The following is a 19,214-nucleotide window of genomic DNA, read 5'->3' on the forward strand; positions in this document are numbered from 1 at the left end:
CAGTGGAAGGTGTCCCTGTCCATGGCAGGGGGTGGGACAAGGTGATCTTTAATGTCCCTCCCAACCCAACCCACTCCAATGGTTACCCATGGTACTGGTATTGCTTCCTGGCTTTACAGGGGGCTCCTCTCAGGCTTGGTGGCATCTGAATTCTCTGCCAATGCACCCAGTTCACATTTTGGAGCACAGGATGCCAGGGCATTCTGTAAATCCCATCAGGCATTGTTTCCAAATATTACAGAACCAATCTGTTCACACTTCGTTCCAATATTTCTCAGTCATCACCCTCAGAGGAACAGAGCTATTTTCACAGACATTTCAAATCTTACTACCAAATACTTCTATTAACATTTTCCAGCAATTAAATGAAGGGAAGACTCATGGGTAAGTGGGAATTCTCAGTACCTTGAAAACAAACATTTCTCCTCTAAAGAGAGCCACAGTGTTAAAGTTGCCATCACAGATGTTTGGTTTGGAGCCAGGGAGGGCTGGCCTGTCACCCAGGGGAGGGCTGGCGGGTCGTGGCTGCCTCTCGTGTTTTCTCTCTGAAGTGGAGTGAATTCTGCGAACAGGAAGAGTTGGTAAAGGCCTGGTTGGCTCCAGGGGCTCTATAGGAGGACCTAGAAGTGAAAAGGAATATATTTAGCAAAGTGGACAAGCTTGTTTTTTCTGTAAGCTTTAAAAGGCTCCAGGCTGGATGGACAGCACTGCCAGGGAGCTCCTGATGCAGAGCTCATTCCCTAGAAATGGGGAGCAGAATAAGATGCATCCACATGTGAAAACTGTCCCAAAACAGACAAGTGATAAGAACTGAAGAAGAGCCAGAATGTTTTTGTAGGTCTTCCCAAGGAGGCTGGAGCTAAAAGAAAGAAAGAGCCACACCAGTCACGTTCCCAACTGAAATGAAAGGTGGTAACCCTTGAATAGAATGGTTTAGTAGACCATAAAAAAAGGCAAGAAAAACCCTAGAAACCAAAGCAAAACTAGAAAAAAAAAAAAAAAGAGGGTGTGAAAACAAATGCTACATTGTAAGGAGAACTGCAGGGAGCTCTTCATTACACAGCAGTGACCAACCTGTTCTGCCCCTGGTGAGCAGCTGCGACAAGGGACCTCACCCCACCCAGCTGACGACCTCCCAGCACAGCTCTCCCTTTCCATCCTTCCCAAACTCAGCTCTGGGATCTGACAGGGCCAGAGAAATAAAAATACAAGTGAGCTAGACTGGAACAGAGGTCTTAAACAACCTCTTGCCATAGGAAGTTTTCATCAACTGTTAGTGGTAAATCTGGACCAAATCTCACTCAAAGAGTCACATTTCTTGTTGCTTCTCAGAGAAGGCCATGAGTTAAGATGGCAATAAACAGAAGGCCACTAGAGCAAGGGATTTTAGTGGGCTTGAGATGTGAAGATGGTTTATTTGCAGGGATCATGGTTTCAATTTCATTCTGAGCCTGTGGGGGCTGCTGTCATGGGTGCTGTTTCAGTGTCACACACTGGGGCCAAGGAGCTGCACCCCAGCTGGAGGAGAACACTGGCCCTGGACAAGGCTCATCCTCACAGCCTGGATGAGTCACAGCACCTGCAACCCAGGGCACCAATGCAAAGGCTTTAATCAGCCCTGAAATGCCCCTGAAGAACTGGCATGGCAGAAGCAGTTGTGCACACCGTGGTCAGGATGATGCCAAGCAGCAAAGATTCAGATGAACCAGGGATTTGCTTTAAGGAAAATGTTTGCTAGATCAGTGGAGAGGGATCTCAAGTCAGGCCCAACAAGGGAAGCTGGCCCTGTGTGAACTCAATGCTGGCCGTGGCCAAAACAGCCCTGGCAAGGCTTCCCACACATGCTGTAGGTGCTCTGCAACCTGCTTGGATCCAGACTTTGTCATTTCACTTCAAATATTCCTCTTACTGTCCTTCTCTGCTAGCCACAGATGTTTCCTTGCTACCTTACATTCATTTTTGTTTTTATAACCTAGGCCTTCTAATTTATTCTGATTGAAGATTTGTCTCTCTAGACTGCATTTTCATTTTTATCTGCTGCCTCCACTTAGTCCCTGAGTGTGGCTTAGGGTGGGAGGTGATCCCTCAGCTGTGCACATGCGAAGAGCAGAGGAATGCACTGAAAACATGGAAATCCTCAGGTCCAAGTGCCACTCAGGCAGAATTTGGTGCACAGCTATGGGGATGGGAAGCAGAAGCACAGCCTGTCCTTTGGTGGAGAAGGTGCTCCCTCATAAGGGAGGCACTGCAGAGTCCAACCTGGCACAAAAGCAGAATGAGTGACCCCATCCATTGGGAAAGGCCACTGTTCATTCCTATTTCCAGACTCCATTGCAGTAACAGCTCAAGGCAGGATGGAACAGGTTCACCTGAGTGTGTGAGCAAAGAGTCACTTAAGATGTGCTGGCAGTGTGGTAATTAATGCAGAGACTGATCACATCCACCAGCCTGAGCAGGCAGCAGAGCACACAAACCACATCCCCTGGCACTACACTTCTGAGCAGCCCCAAAAAATCAGGTAGAGGAAAAGCTTCTAATTAGAAAAATCTTAGTGAGAGAAGTTATTGCATGGGAGTGCAAATGGGCCTGAACAGAGTCACCTAGTTATCATGTGTGACCCCAGCAGCAGAGCCAAGTCCATGCCTGGGACTGATCCTGCAGCCACTTCCCCATGGGAAGCAGGTAAGAAATCTCCTGGAGCTGGAAACCTCCATTCTGGAGGGAAGCAGCTTGCTGGGACTCTACAGAAACTGTGAGGAGAGGAAGAGTTTCTTCCTCTCTATCAGAAGCAAGGCAAAGGATGTCAGAAAGCTTTTGGGTCACAGCAGATCACCTTTGGAGTGTGACTTCCACCACTGGCACTTAGCCTCCTCCCTTCATGCTTCCTCTGTCGCAGCCCATCTGAATACCAAGGTGACCTGTGAAGATAACACAGAGAGAGGAGGCATTTAGGAGCCACTGTGTCGATAGTTGAGGACAAAATATAATTGTACTGTCCTCCTGGCTATTGACAGAGTGTTCCCTCAGCTGCACAGCACCTGCCTGGCTCAGCCAGTCCCAGCCAGCAGCTCCCCACGCCTGCCAGCACAGAGGAGGCTTTGGGTCAGCTCAGGGGAGAGAACCACTTGCAAACAAAGGCTTGTCCTTATCTTCTTATCTTCACTCTGAGAAGAAAACTGTCCTCCAAACTACTGTAATGGTTTGAATAACTCAGGGGAGGTTTTGGTTTGAAAAAGCTGAGCTGCCAGTGTGCTTGTGCAGCTGTCCAGGGACACAGGCAAGGCTCCTCAGCCTATGATCCAAGGGAGCCAGGGAGAGAAAAGAAACCACCTGGAGCTGCTCTGCAGGCTCCAGGGCAGTGCAGAGAGGCCCCTGCTCACACCACATGATGTAGCTGCCAACAAGCTGCCTCAGGGGCCAGAGATTGTCCACAGAACTCCAAGTGCAGGAAGGACTCCTCGTCCTTTGACAAACTCACCCACAGAGCACTTTGCACCTCTGGGTTCAGCCTTAAGGGCTGAAGTGAGCTAAGATGTCCCAGTTAGCCTGGGACCATGCCACAGCGCAGAACAAGCCCCAGCACCCACAGAACAAGGGGGGACAGTCAAGGCCCCCATGATCATCACTGGGTGGCAGGAAGGGTTTCTCAAGCCCTTCTCACACAGACATTCTCCTCTGGATGACAGCTGCCACCCAGGTGACAGAGCATTCACCTGGGAGACAAGAATGCTCTCCTGGGCTCTGGATTCACCTTGCACTTGGGTTCTCTGCTTTGGGTGCCAGAAAACTGGGTCAGAAACTCGCAGGCTTAGGCAGGCAAATGACGAGAGGTTAGGGCTCTGCAAGATGCTCCAGTTTCCTTCTGGAAAAGCTTTCAGAAGCCTGACATCTGCTCCACAGAAAAACAGAACATTTTTCTATACTCAGAAGAATCTGTAGGATGAGAAAAGTATTTTCTGCCCAGCCATAACACACACCAGTGTTTTTCCACCATCTGAGAAACCTCCCAGGAGAGATGGGCTCCCTCTCAGCCTCCCCCCTGGCAGAGTCATCCAGGTGAGCCCAAGGACAGCACTGGGAGCCAGGCAGCTGCTCCCTGTGTTTCAGAGGAGCGGGAATGAAGATCTGGCATTCGGCAGGTGAGGGAGGCTCTGTGGATGCACCAGAGCTGGAGTCTGGTGTTTCCTGCTGGGTTCAACAGAGTCTGTGGACAGGAGGAAAGGTGCAAATGAAGTGATGCAACATAGAGAGGGTGTCTGGTATCTCTGCAATGTGCCAGAGATGTGGCACCAGGGCACATCCCTCCAGATTCCTGACTGCCAAGCATTTTCTTTCTTCTCTCCTCCTGGGAGCACAGGACCATGGGGCACGGATCCACAAGTCCCAAATCCTGCAGCTTCTACAGATGAGGTCTTGGATGTTACTCTGTTTCCTCCCCATGTCCAAGAGGACATTTCCAGAGAACATTTCCAGGTCCCACATGACAGCAAAGTTTTCTCTGATGGTTCCACTCACAGTGCAGTGTCACCACATGGAAATTCTCCACCAGGTCTTTCTGCTGTTCCCTCACAAGCCATCTCACACATGGGTGCAGCTCACAAGTGCCCTGGGATGGTCACAAGGGTCTGCAGGTTACAAGAATCTCCCTGGCTGCCACTGGAAAAGGGGAGGTGATGGAAGGGCTGCACTGAGGGGGTGAGGCCAGCAGAAGGCCCTGGCTGCTCATGGACACTGTGCCCTGCTGATCCTCCATGTCAGGGCTGGTGCTGTCCAGCTCCTCAGGCAGGGCCTGCAGTGGTTTCATGTCCCCTCTGGACCTCAGCCCTCAGCATGTGCCATGAGTGGGATCTCTTCTCCTGAAGATGTGTGAGGCTGGGAGTTCCTCAGTGAGGTTTGGGATGTCCCAGATCTTTGAGGCTGTCTCCAGGGTTAATGGCCAGGTCTACCTTTGAGTGATTAGGAGACCTCCCCTTTGAGACGTCAGGCTCTGACAGGCCCTGGAAGGCTGGCCTGGCCAACCAACCCTGTGCACATCATGAGCTTTCCCTGTACCTCAGGCCAGGCCCTCAGGCAGGGCCACAGGAGCCACTGCCATGGGAGGCTCCCTCATCACCCCCTGCAGACCAGTACAGAGAGCAGGATGTGAAAATCATGGAATCACAGGATCAATCAGGCTGGAAAAGCCCCCTGAGGTGATCAAGTCCAACCCTTAACCCAGCACTGCCAAGCTCACCACCAAACCACGTCACCAAGTGCCACATCCACACATTTTCTGAATGGGATGTGGCTCCACCACTGCCCTGGGCAGCTGTTCCCATGCCTGACCACCCTCCTAGTGAATAAATTCTCCCTAATACCCAGCCTGAAATTCCCCTGACACGACTGGAGGCTGTTTCCTTTTGTCCTGCCAGTTGTCACCTGGGAGAGCCCCAAGCCCTCCCGCCAGGACAGGGCTGCAGAGGGACCAGCTCAGGCCCTGTGGCACAGCCACAGCTCTGACCTCTCCACCTGCAGCCCCAGCTCCAGCAAAGGAAAGGCAGCTCAGCAGGAAATCCCGGGGACCTGCAAACTGGTGTCACTTCCAGTTTAATTCCCTCCTGGGCATGTCACCTGTGACACAGGCACATGAATACAGAGGGGGAAACCCTTCTGAAAAACACACACAAAGTAGAGCCCTGCTATTTCCTTGTTTTGTCAAGGAATGTGCTGCAGGAAGGAGCTCTCAGGAGATGGGAATGTTGCTGACTGGCGTTACAGCTCTGTCACACTGGGGGCTGCTGGCCTTGCTCTCAGCAGCTCAAAATGGAATTATCATTTTAAACATTGACCTTATACTGATCAGCATGAAGCACAACCAAGAGTTCACATCACCTACTGGCTCTGAGGGTGAGTTTTGAAATAAATTCAGCAGAAAATAAATTAAAAATTCAACAAGTCATTATATGACAGATCTGGACATGTTTCTTTTCTAATGGATAAACACAGACACAATATAAACCACATCTGAAATGCATCATTCTCAAAAGGCAACAAAATGGACTTCAGCTTTAGTAGAGCCTCTGTTCTTTGTTCTACGAACTTCAGTGGAATTAAAAATTGGAAGTTTTGATTATAACTATTTTTTTAAAAGGACCCTTCAGGCAAGACAGTGGCTCTGTGTCTGGCTTTGCAGAGTAGGTTACTAAATAATACATATTGAGGACATGCTGCTGTTGTAGAGAATGTCAAAGCAGCAGGAAAGCAGGAGATTTTGGTTTTTGGAGAGGTTCTCTGGTAGATGGGCTTTTGGTATTCCCAAGGCACAACAAAGCAGAGTGGCACTGTGGAAATAAAATACATTAGTTGAATGTTCCTGCTAAAGCTACAGAAAGGATATTTCAGCAGGCCCTTCTCAGTTTTGAGATCAGATGAAGGGTTCTGTTCTTACACCATTAGTTCCAGGGAGAAACATCACATTTTCCAAAATTTCTTCATGAACCATAACATAAAACCTAATTTTAAATTCAACTTTGATTTTTGGACAGTAACTCTGTACCAAGGCCTGAAATCTCTCCCTGGGGAAGGAAAGCTCCTGCTGCAGAAGCTGCTCCTTCTTTTCCCCACAGGATCAGTTATCTCTGCAAGCCCCAACACCACCCCAGCCCATCCCAGCTCCAGGGCCTCAGAGCCCCATTCTGGGGAGTGCTGGTCCCAGCTCAGCCCCTGCTGATCTTGGTTTGAATCCCAAAATTAAAGCAGGAAGGCTGTCAGCTCCTTATCTGCTCCCCTTCCAAAAACATGTCTGAAAACAGAGAAACCATCATTTTTTCTTGATTGTACTTCCACTGTCTGCAATACATTGCAGGTTTTTTCTTTCTGATTAATCAAAGTTCACAGGAACTAAATCAACATTTCAAAATAGAAACAGCATAATGGCATTTTGGCAGCTTTCAAAAATTAACGCTTAGATCTATTACTTAATGAAAGTTTAACACTGACTACCCCAGCACTTTATTTCAAAACCCTCCAGAGTCTCTGCTATCCTGAGCACCAGAACCATGTAACTGTGTTAAAGTATTCATAATTAAACAATACCACAGGACAATTAACATGCAACGTCACCTGGTAATGATCAGTAAGAAGATGCAGCAGTGAGATGAGATAGTTATCCTGGGTGTATTTCAAGCCATCTTATTTTAGATGTTGGACCTTACTTGGATATGTGCTTCACACTGAGCCTGGACTGCTCTCTACAAATGCCTGGTTTTCCCCACTGCCCTCACAAGTCAGAGAAATTAGCCCAGAAAAACTTTTCCAGGCATCTGCACTTAAACAATGAATCTCAATCCAGTCACAAAAATCAAACACCAAATCTGACTCAAACAGCTGAGATGCAATTCAGATGTCTAAAGTCTTGCTATGCTGCTTTAGAGTCTCACAGGTCTTGGCACACATTTTATTAGCAGCAATCTCAAATTCACTGGCAGACCATGGATGGAAACATTGAGTGCCAGGCCTGCCACCAAGCTCTGCAGCAAGCCCTGAGAAACACCAGCCTTCCCAGTGACCACCACCTCACAAGTATTTTTTTCACCTTTAATTCACACCATGTCTGCCCTGCTGCTTCTGGGAGCTGATGTTTGACCCCAGCTGCACAGTTACACAGCACAACTGCTCTGGGCTGCATTTATTAGGTAACCTCTCTGTCAAACTTGTTCTTTCCACTAAGAATGAAATCAGGGATGTTTTATGAAACCTATTTATCACAGGTTGCCACAAACTGTGGCCATCAGTCTCAGTCTCCCCATGTGTTCCTAAAACCTGGATTTTTCTTTGCCCTCAAAATCTTCTTCAGCCAATAATTCTGTGAATTCCTGTCCTCACACCCTGGTATCCATGATCCCATCACATGGCACCACATCACATGCAGCCTCTAGGCTTTCTCCCATAATTTCTCTGCTCCTTTTCTATTTCCCTTGAGCCCAATATCTTTGTGGCACATGCTGTACAACATGTTCAGCTGGAGACTGAAACAAGCAAAGTGTTCCCTAAGCAGATCCAAACTTTCTTTCCCTTACCTTATAAATAATGAGAAAAAAAGAAGAGCAAAAATACTTTTTACCTTTCCTTGATGTTCCAGGCTCTTTGCATTCTTTTCCTTTACTTGCACTGGTTGTTCCTAAGGGACAAACCTTGGGTACAGCAAAGCCTCTGCAGCAGTCCTTGATTTGGGGACACAGCGAGGGAGGGAGCAGCAGGGGGATCACAGAGGTTTGGTTATCCTGACTTGTGCAGACATCTGGTACTTTTCCCCACTGGATGAAGGGCTTTAAGCAGGGCTTTAAGCAGTTCCCCTCTCAGCTCTGGCAGGAAATGCAGCCCCCATCTGCAGCACGCAGGGGTGAGTTGTAAAACACTCCCTAGGCTCAAGGCTGGTGTAAGGAAAGAAGTAGGTAGGGTTGCTCACCGTAGATTTTCTGAATCCCTTGGAGGTCGTCCTGGGGCAGTTTGAAGTTGTGTGTCTCCATGTACTGGTAGAAAGGAGCCATGATAGCGCTGGGATCGTTGGAGTGCTCCAGGCCCAGCGCGTGCCCCAGCTCGTGGACAGCAACCAGGAAAAGATCATTCCCTGTGGGGGGAAGGCACAGCCCGGTCAGCACCACACAGCCAACCCTCAGCCCATCCCAAGCCCCTCTTGCCCATAAAGCCAGAAGCAAATGCTTTGCTCTCCTACTGCACAGCAGGTCACAGTGGCAGGGTCAGCTCCTGGAGATGGGTTTAGTCCCAAAAGCCTGCACAGCCTTTAGCCATTGTCAAAGAATGGGCCAGAGGCTGCCAGCCCCAGAGCAGGTAAAACAGGCAGTGCCTGGAGTGAAGGGATACTGACTGTAGACTCCTTTGTAGAGAGTTTACAGAAAATGGCCATCAAAATGGTCACTGACACCACTGGCTCCTTATCAGAGTGCTGCCAGGAGAGGTGAGAGCACAGTCAGCCAATCAGTGGTGGGGTGAGTGCCTTGTGCCCCTTCTGGGTCCTCTGGTGCCATTCTCTGATCAGCTCTGGACCAACAAATGGCAGGGGAGGTGTGCAGGCACCTGGCAAGGCAGGAGGAAGGACAGAGAAGAGCAGGGTAGCATTCACTGTCCCACATGGGCAGCCCCATCTCCTCCAGCAAGGGCTTTCACTCTGCTGGACCCCTGGCACTGCCCCGTGTGCAGGAGCTGAGCACAGGCAGCTCCATCCTGCCCCACTCCCACACAGGGAGAAGGCTGGGCTGGATCCCAGTGGCAGAAGACAGAAGGAAGAAGGAGAAGGGCCAGGACTCTCCCTGGCAGGAGGCAGGAGGGATGAGGAGCCCTTTATGGGGCAGAAGCTGGGAGCAGTGCCACGTGGGGGTACCTTCAACTCTACAGGCACACATTCCTCTTCAGCCCCACGGGCCTGGACCCTCATCCCTTTGATCCAGAGCGGTCCCGGGGTGTCCTGCTCCATAAGGGCACTGGGAAGTGGCCCAGCAGTGCCATGCAGGGATGAAGACACAGCCAACAAGGACGGATGTAAGGGTCTCCTCACAGCAGTAAAATGTCTGAGCCCTCAATTCTGCCTGAATTTGGGCTCCTCTGGTTTTGGGTTTTTATGGCAAGGCAGAAACCAAGAGCATTTGCAATCAGCTGTCAGTGTCTCCAAAGAGCTTCCTCACACCTTCAGCTGAACAAACCTCAGTTCTGTGCTGAGCTCTGCCTGAGACAGGAGTTGCAACAGTGACTCACACAGAACCATCCCCACTTTTTAAACAGTTACTGCTTCACTGTTACCCATAAAAACATGGCAAAGCAGTTTCAGGGGTCTGTGAGCCTCCTCAGCAGGGACCTTTGCCAGCAGATGAAGATGCCTGAAGTCAGCACCAAGCAGTGCTCCCCAGCCACACATACCACACCAAAATGGTTAAATGCTCCAAACATTTGAGTTGGATGGTCAAAGCATCTGAATATGCAAGACGCGTTAAAATACACAAATGCATTTCAAATACATTTTCAAATACAACTGTCCAAAAACATATAAAGCCTAAAATTTAGCCACATATTTATGGAAAATTTTAGAATTTCTGTACTTGGGAAATTCAAATAAGTACCTACTTAGTAATTTTTTCTCATCTGTTGCTAAAAACTCTGGTGTGTGCAGAACAGGTTAATACAATGTCCAACAGCACAATATAAAATCCATGAAGTAGTTTTATGGTAAAGGTTGGAGGACTGATCATTCCTCACAGGTTTTCAAAAACACTCAAGCTTCGAAGATGCACCCAGATTCCAAATGGGATTCAGAGAATCAATGTCCTTTTGCAAAACTGAATGGACTTAGTCTCCTGTATCAGCTAAATGCCAATGAAAGCATAATTTTCACTGCTGCCACAACTATTCACATGTGGAAGCCCACAGCAAAGGTCACTCAGTACAGAGCTGACCTCATGAGACTGCTCATCACAGGCTCACAGGCTGTGCCCGTGCTCAGGGACATCTTCCCTCACCTTCCCTTGGTTGCATTTTCCTCCTTGCTGAAGTACCTGCAGTATTGGTGCTGCCAGCAGATCTAGAACCTGTCTCTGTGTAAGTCTACATATAAATCTATGGAAGTGACTTGCCTCTGTGTGCTAATCCTTCACTAGGAGCACAAGATCAAGCACTACCTTAAGTTAAATTAGTTTAAAATAGCTATCAATCATTTGCTTCTGCCCAAAGTAAATGCCAGCCCACTTTATAGGTGGAAAATGAATCCCACAGACTCACAGGATGGTTGAGGCTGGAAGACACCTCTGGAGATTGTTTGGTGCAATGCCCAGCTCAAGCAAGGTCAGGTAAAGCCAATTGTCTGGTCAGGTTTGAGTGTCAAGTTTCTCATACTGGGGTGCACAGGGCACTCCAGGTGTGCCAGGTGGAAAGGAAGGATCATCTCCTTGCTCATGACTCATGTTCCACCTGCTGCCAACCAGGAGCCCCAGGTCCTTCTCTGCAAAGCTGCTTCCAGTCCCTGGGCCACCAACAGTCCAGGGGCAGGGCTGTGCATTCCTCACCTTCCCATGGCTCCTGTCAGGCTGCTCCTCCAGCCTCTCGAGGTCTCTGAACCACAGCATCACTGGGCAGTGTTATCAAACACTCCTCCAAAGTTCCTGTCATCTTCTGTGGCATTTTCTGGGGTCCTCCGTGGCAGGAAGGAAATGATGAATGACCCCATGTTCTCAGAAAGTTAATTTATCATTTTATGATATTATATTAAAGAATGCTATACTAAACTATACTAAAGATTAGAGAAAGGATTCTTACAGAAGGCTTAACAAGATACTAATGAAAAACCTGTGACTCGCCAGAGTCCCAACACAGATGGACCATGATTGGTCATTAAGTCAAAACAATTCACATGCTGGATAAACAATCTCCAAAGCACATTCCAAAGCAGCAAACACAGGAGAAGCAAATGAGATAAAATTGTTTTCCTTTTTCTCTGAGCTTCTCAGCTTCCCAGGAGAAGAAATCCCGGCGAACGGATTTTTCAGAAAATATGACAGTAACAATCTTCAAACTTACTGAATGTGCACTCTGCTGCATCACTGATGTAATTCCATCAAGGCATTAGTCAGCACTGATCTCATGCAGCTCCTCTGACACAAATCCTGAACTTGTCCATCTCGTTACCGCAGCCCAGGATGCAACTGATCTTCACACTACCCACATTTCTTCAGCTGTCAAGTCCAGCAGATCATTGTTTGTTCTTTGACCACCAGTGAGATAACCAGTAAGAGTTCTGTGATGATCAGCAAGATGAAGGCTCATTCCTGAAGAAGTACCTCAACCAGCACGGCGGTCAGGCCAGCTCTTCCCCTATGGAACACATACACACCTTTTCCCAGCTATGCTTAGGAAATATTCCTGGGAAAACAGCTGTGGAAAACAGCTGCTGCTGTCCAGTTTTAAACCACCATTCTGGCTGGCAGTTGCGTGTGAGGATGTCACAGAGCACAGAAAATGTTGGCTGGGAAGCCTTGTTGCAACTAGAGAGAAGAAACTCCAAGAAATGAACTGTCCCAGCTCCAGCACAGCACAGCAGGCAGGTCAGCAGAGAAGTGGAAAAGTTCTCCTCCTCCATGGCCAGGATACCACCCAAACCAAAGCAGGGATAAACCCTGGGCAATGGCTGGAGCAGATGAAGTAGAGCTCAAGAGAATTCCTAGGAAGTGAACTGATCTCCACAGAAAGCAGGACAAGAAGCTCCCCTTAGCTCTCTCCAAGTGCCCTGATTCTCACTGCTGTGGTTGCTTCTCATCTACTTTTGCTGAAAGGCAGCCGTGGCAGAAGCACACACAGCTCCCTCTCCTTCTGCTCCCTGCCCTGGCCAAAAATCTCTCACCTCTGTTTAATCCCCTCATAGTTCTATTCTGGCCTCCTCCCAGACACATCTGTTGATCTTTTCCTTCCAGCATGCCCCTGTTATCTCCTTTCTCCATCCTGTTGCACACTCTAAGGGGATACCAGGTAGGCCTGAAACAACCACATAATTCTCAGAGAACAAGTAAAACAGCATTTCATGGGCGGAGGAGATGGGAGAGAGAAGCCTTAAGACCATTTCAGAAGCCCAGAATTCTCAAAAATCCAGCTCTGGATTCACCATCCTGTTTTCTCTTGAAGGGTTACTCAATAAATAACATTGTAAAGCAACAAATTCCTTTTAATTTGCTAATGGTAGCAAATTCCATAGCATGGAAGAGAACACATTGCTCCTTTTGAAGGGGTAGGCTAGGATTTGCTCTGAAAAGAAAATACTGAGGTATAAAACCACCAGTGTAGTTCTTTCTCTCCTTCCACAGAACTCAGCCTGGGGCTCTGAGGGCTCTCTGTGTTCTCACCCACTGCTGAGCTGGACAAGTGTGGAAAGGAGCTTGTACCTCCCACATTGTTTCTGTTGGTTCTTGAACATGCAGGAAGGTCTCTGACCTCCCAGTTCTCCACATTTCTTATCCAAAAGTATTCCCCATAGTGTCCATCCTCTTGAAGAAAGATTCAGATGGATGTTAGGCTAGCATCAGCCTAGCTTGATGCTTTGCCATGGAAACATGGTCAAGCAATGGGATACAGCTCCTTCATTTCCTGCTCAACCCACTCAAGTAACAAGAAAAACTTCCACTCAGAGTATCTCAGGACCTGGGTAAAACAGTAGGGTTAGGAAGGACCTGTACTTGGAGGAAACAGTCCCAAGAAGAATACAACAGCTTTTGCTCATTTCCACCATCGGCACAAAACAAACAGGTCTGGTCAGAGACCTGCCTGAGCTTCCCCTTCCCAGCTCTCAGGAGGCAGCCAAAAGTCCACCAGTGAGCACCAGAGAGAGGATGACTCTGTAAAACTGGAGGGGTAAGTTGGCTCATTGAATGAAACAGTTTGACCTGCTATACCAAACACAAAGAAACACAGCTAATTTAGTTTTGAAGTTGCTGACGTGTTTTCCTTACCAGCATGTTATCACCACAGAAAATGACAACTGAGGACACACCTACAGCACTATAAAAGCATCCTGGGATGACACACAGGTGAATACACTGCTTACCTTACATCCAGCTCAATGGCTCTATACAGCTTGAAACATAGGTTAAAGTTTAATTTTCTTAATTAAAAACAATCTGTGCTCAGGATAAACTTCATTATCTGGTGTGCTCTCAGATGAGCTACCTTACTTTAGATAAACTGCAATATAATCCCACAGTAAGCCCAGATCTTTGGTGCAAGGCCTCTCAAATTATTTGTAACATTCTACTTTTCCCTGCAGAATAAAGAAAGACATGGTTTTATTACAACAGAGAACACCAGAATCATAGATAAACTATTTATGTATGAACTTCCTGCAACTCTCAAACTCCACCCCTCCTGATTCTTTGATTTTAATCTTCCTCTGGAAAAACCATTCAATAGGTAACAGAGACACCTTGAGACAGCTTTTCTTTGTGAAGTTGCCAGCACATGCCTTCCTGTACAGTGTCATTCCTTTAAACTATGGAAATCCATACCAAAACAATTCATTTGGCTACGTAACTCACTGAATAATTCCTGTAGGTTGCTGAAATGCCTGCCAGCACACAGCAGCAGGTCACAGACTCCATCAGGGCAGTGCTATCAGTCACTGCCATCACTGTTTATCCCTCAGCTGTGCATGTGGGTAGGCTCTGGAGAGCACACTGCACTGGGGACTGTAAATCCAGGACACAGCTTCTAAGACAAAAGAAGTACCAACAATATTGCATATCTGATTAACAGCAGAAAAGAGACTGAATCTCTGCTCTTTGTCATATTAGTTTTATACTTTATGAACTGTATCACTCTGCCAACAAATCTACATATTGCAGTGTACTCAGACACAAAAAGACATATGAGGGTGATATTTTGAAATTTTATTAAAGTAAGAATGATACTTAAGAAGTCAGAGGATGGATCGTGTGTGACAATAGCATGCCTCAGGTAATTACAGAAGAGATGGTGTGAACTAAACATGCTAATGTTCCTTCCACCCCAACAGCCACGCAGAGACAACTGTTTCCCAAGCACAACTTAAAGAAGCTTTAGGGCTACTCTAAGCTGTGCCAGGGTTCTTGCATCTTCAGACCTGGCAGGTCTGACCTGTCCAAGAGAAGAACGTGATTTGTCTGTGCTCCTCCATTCACCTCCACAACACGCTCTGCTCAAGGAAAGCTTTCCAGTCTTCTGAAGACCCTGAAGAAGGGGTGATACTGCTCTGTGGAATCCTGTGGAAAACAGCTTTTCTATCTGGAAAGGAAGAAAATACATGTTAAAATGAAATACAGGTGTTCCTCTGTTCATAAGCAATTATTGTTGTGTTGCTTCTTAAGGAATTACTGAAAACTCTGAAAAGTGTCTGAACAGCTTCCCTGCAGAAAGAAGGAATGATCTGCAGTTTAAACAGCAATTGCACCACAGCCACATTAAACTGATCCCCACGAGCCCAAGGGACTGCAGAAGGACAAGAACCACATCATGTTACCAACGTGAAAGGTAATTTGCCTTTACTGCCCAAAGGCAGTGTGCAAATCAGGCTGGTAGCTGTGCTATACACCTTACTAATGGTGCAAGCTGTGCTTTATTTGACATGCACAGAGGGGACTATGAGCACAACCTCCTGTAGAAACTCAAGAGGAAAAATACAAACTAATGGTCTGGAATGGTGAGATCAAAATTGACAGAGGGGGCAGCCAGAGGGAGGGGCAGTTGTGCCATTTCTGCTGCTCAGCAGCCTGACAGTCAGTGGAGCAAGCGTGTTCTGCTGAAAAATTAAAGCCATCTTTCACAAATGTAGGTTGTAGTTCCATAAACAATTCAATATCAAAGAATTACTAATTCCAAAATGAAAATTCCTATTTGTTTATACCAGCAGAGAAATTGGTAGAACAGATGGTAAAGCAGTAAAGAAAAAAAATCATAGAAACACAAAAAATGTAAGTATGACCTTCATTCCATCCGTCTTGAAAATGAGCTATTGTTTCTATTTTAAAAGTATTTAAACAGCAGAATCTACTGACAGAATTCAGTTCTGAGCCAGCTGTGGAAACACAGGAAGGTAACTAAAAAGCCCCAGGCCTTGGCATAGGCAGTGTGGACAATCCAGTCTGTGACATTTGGAATCCTTTTTTGCCCATCAGGTTGAAATGATATTTAATTCCTGATGCTGGCAATGGAGCAAGTGTTGCTCTGGAGGCTGTAAGAGCAGCTCTGTGCCACAGCCAGGGTGCTCTCTGGAGCAGGAGACTTTCTGTCTTTGTCCTCCCCTAACACAGAAGTTCCTGATGGGGCTGTGAGACTCAGTAGGACTGAGACACAAGAGAGCTGGGATGGAAGAGATCTCTCCCTCAGAGTGATATTCTTGGTGGATCTGGGTAGAGAAGGCAATACTAGTCAAACTGTTTTGAAACTGTGAGCTCTCCTTCAGACACAGCAAAGAAAAAAGTAATTTAAGCACCTCCCAAGTCTGCTGCTTGTGTGTGATGTCAAAATCCAGAGTACTGGGTGTCATTTCCCTGCTGATGCTACAATCTGCCTCTGATGACTCGCAAACTCTTTTCAAGAATTCCTCTATTTTCTTTTCTTCCTGATGGCCTGTTGTTTTTCTCCTCTGCCCTTCAGCAAGTGGAATGACACAACTTTATTAAAGATACGGCTCTGTTTTGGCTCATTTCACATCATCAGTTTCTGCTTTACAAAAGGAAAGTGATAAAAAGAGAATTTTTGTTGGCTCACCTTGATTCTTGTGACCTGTTTTTTTCCACAGTTTTGTTTTTTTTCTTCTTCCTTTTTAAGGGAATGACACACCATTTTGGTCCTTACTGGCTCTTTCCTGTGAATCCCAGAGTATTTAATTCACTGTGAAAAGAAGTAAAACACTTAATTTTGGTTATACATAAATTAATAGGACTGTAAATACCTACATAACTATATTCATACTCTGTGTATTGAAAGACTAGTAACAAATGCAATGGGCTAACATTTTTCTTTAAAGAACACTGTGAACTTCAGGTATTGACAATACCATCAGGTGTACTTACAAGTACAGTGTTTTGAACATTTGGAATTTGGAGGTGAACCTTATTAATGAATCTCAGCTGTAATCAATACCTAGCACTGCCAAGCTTTAAAATCCAGCCTGCATTGTGAAGCCACTGCCCTGTTTGTACAATGACAGCAAACACACAAAAGAAAGCATTACTTACAGAGAAGCTGTCCAGGGGTGGAGAGGAGAATCTGAAGACAGAAATCTTCCCCAGGTGCTGATGGGCTTCCTCTCTTCTCCTTCAGGTTGACAGGACAGGGGTGCAATCTCAAACTGCTGCTGATTTAAGCTGCCTGATTTGATTTCTTTTTACTGTGGCTGGCTGTCTGGAAATCATGTGTTTATATCCTTGCTCAAATCTGTTCAACATTAGCATAGGATGTGAGAGAGCTCTGGCTTATGGGAAGGAGTCTCTCTCCAAGCAGCTAAAGGGTGAAACCAGTGTTAAATAGGTATGTCCTGGAGATTAAACACTGAACTGGTCTTCAGTGAACAAAATACCAAGCAACAGCATGACCTGGTGATGTATCATCAAAAGGCATGAGAGAATAAATTGAAATTTTAATACAATTTATTCCCCACTTGACTTCCAACGTGTACATGAAAGTCTTCCAGGTCTTCTGTGTTAAGGGACACGTGAGTAACTTCAAAGCAGCTCTGGTTTTTGCTCTGGAAAACGCTGATGCTCGTTTTCAACAACAGTGTCAAAAGCCTGAAAAATAATGATGGATTCAAAATGCCATTTGTTAGAACAAAACTCTTTAGATGTGAACATGTTCTGTATCTGAGAAATCAAAGAAAGAAAATTAAAAATCTACTTAGCAGCCAAAACAGCATAAAAATTGCACATGTTCTCTGTAGATTGCCAATCTCAGTACCTCCGTAGAAAATGAATATGAGAAAAAGTGGTAAAATAAGTAAGAAATGAGAGAAAGCGAGGCAAGACGCAGAGGAAACAGGAATTAATCAAGGAGAAAAGACTGCCAAGTTCTGGCAATTTGCTGGGTGAAGGCACAGGGGTTAAGGTGCATTTTCTTCTTCAAGCAGGCACTGCACTTGCACAAGTCAGGTAAGTGGGGAGCAGGCAGAGAGTAGAGAGTCAGTCTAGGAAAATGGATACCAACACAAATCTCAAACACAACAAGAAAGCTACAGCTGGATACTCTGCATTCCTCTTAGTTCCCTCCCCCCACATAAAATATCACAACTGTAATCAAACAAAACAAATAGGATAAATCATGTTTAGCCAGCAGTGTTTCCAAAGTGACTGGAAACACCTGGAAGTCTTTGATAAAGAAGAATTGTATGACTAGCTTTTACCTAGAAAAAGCCAAACCTACTGATACATCCCCCCTAAATACCAGAGAATCTGTTGGCTATTCTAACATACATTCTATGTTTATAGGATTAGTCTAGTCAATGCTCCAGAAATGTTCAGACATGGAAAAAATAAAAAAGAAAAAGGAACAGTCAGAGGTGTTTCTTCAAAAGGATCAAGCAGCTGGCAAAAAATATTGCCAGCTACCTTTTCATGCACCTGTGAGCATCATCAGTCCTCCCTCATGAACAATTTCAATGGTAAACAGTCCTGTTTTTAGAAGGGAACTAGCTGATAGAATCAGAGAATTTTATGAGCTGAATACCTTGTTATGGCTCAGAGCTGCCATGAGAAATAACTACAATTTGCTTTCAAGTTCTAGGAACTCAAATTCTGTCTATGGCAGTGCTAAAGAATTATGGAAAAATGTAGATTGAAAGGCATGGCTGGAAGCCACCAAGTTTATCTTTCTGCTTCAAGCAGGACTAATCTCAAACCTACATCAGGTTGCTCAGGACATCACCCAGCCATGTTCCAAAAGTCTCAAAGGATGGAGTCCCCACAGCCTCTCCAGGTGCAGCCTCTGAGTTCTACCACTCTGCAGCTGAAGAAGTTTTTACCTTACACCCCAGGTGGAGTTTTTCTTGTTGCAGCTTGTGCCCCTTGCCTTTTGTTCTTTTTTCTGTTCCTCCACCTCCGAGAGAGTGTGCCTCCCTCCTCTCCCTAATATCTCCTCAGGTAAAAGAGGACTTTCATTAGATGCTTCCTCCCCATCCTCCTTCTCCTCACTAGGCTGACCAAGCCCATCTCCCCTGGTTTCATCTTGCTTACAGGGATACAAATGTCCAAAGAATCAAGGAGGTCTGTGATGTTAATACTGGCAGGACAGAAAACAGCAAACCTCTAGTGAGACAGTGCTTTGAACACACTGACCGGCAAATGTTGGCTTAAAGCTCTGCATTCCCCAAACAGGCATGCCATGATCACTGGCTGTCAGTAAGCTCCAAAATTAGCTATCCTAATCAAAATTTTCTCCTTCAGATCCTTGCTGAATATTCACATTCGTCAGCCTAGACAATATTTGGCTGTCCTGAAAAACCTGGTCAGGTTCCTGAACATATGCCATGTCCAGATGGTGACTCCAGGAGTGCTTGCTCTGCTGTGTCCACTGAAACAATGCTTCTCCTTGTGGCAGAATCACAGGGAAAAAGCTGCCCAGTTCCTCTGCTCTGTGGCTGACAGAACCTTCCCAAAGGTGCTTCAGGCCCTTTTCCTCCAGAGCTCCTGTGCTGAATTAGCACTGAATTAACTGAA

The 19,214-nt window shown here is 46.3% G+C and overlaps 1 protein-coding gene across 2 annotated transcripts in view; it reads right to left on the minus strand.

Moving 5' to 3' along the window:
• The window catches only part of MMP24 (matrix metallopeptidase 24), a 42,154-nt gene that overhangs the window by 6,010 nt on the left and 16,930 nt on the right, over nt 1-19,214 (minus strand). For both annotated transcript variants that reach the window (XM_064730107.1, XM_064730108.1), the window contains exons 5-6: nt 8,447-8,608; nt 406-620 (exon numbers count right to left, since the gene is read on the minus strand). In XM_064730107.1, coding sequence (XP_064586177.1) covers nt 406-620; nt 8,447-8,608 — 377 coding nt within the window. The remainder of the gene's footprint in view (nt 1-405; nt 621-8,446; nt 8,609-19,214) is intronic.

The sequence above is a fragment of the Zonotrichia leucophrys genome, chromosome 20 (genome assembly GCF_028769735.1).
Source record: "Zonotrichia leucophrys gambelii isolate GWCS_2022_RI chromosome 20, RI_Zleu_2.0, whole genome shotgun sequence".
Taxonomy (NCBI): domain Eukaryota; kingdom Metazoa; phylum Chordata; class Aves; order Passeriformes; family Passerellidae; genus Zonotrichia; species Zonotrichia leucophrys.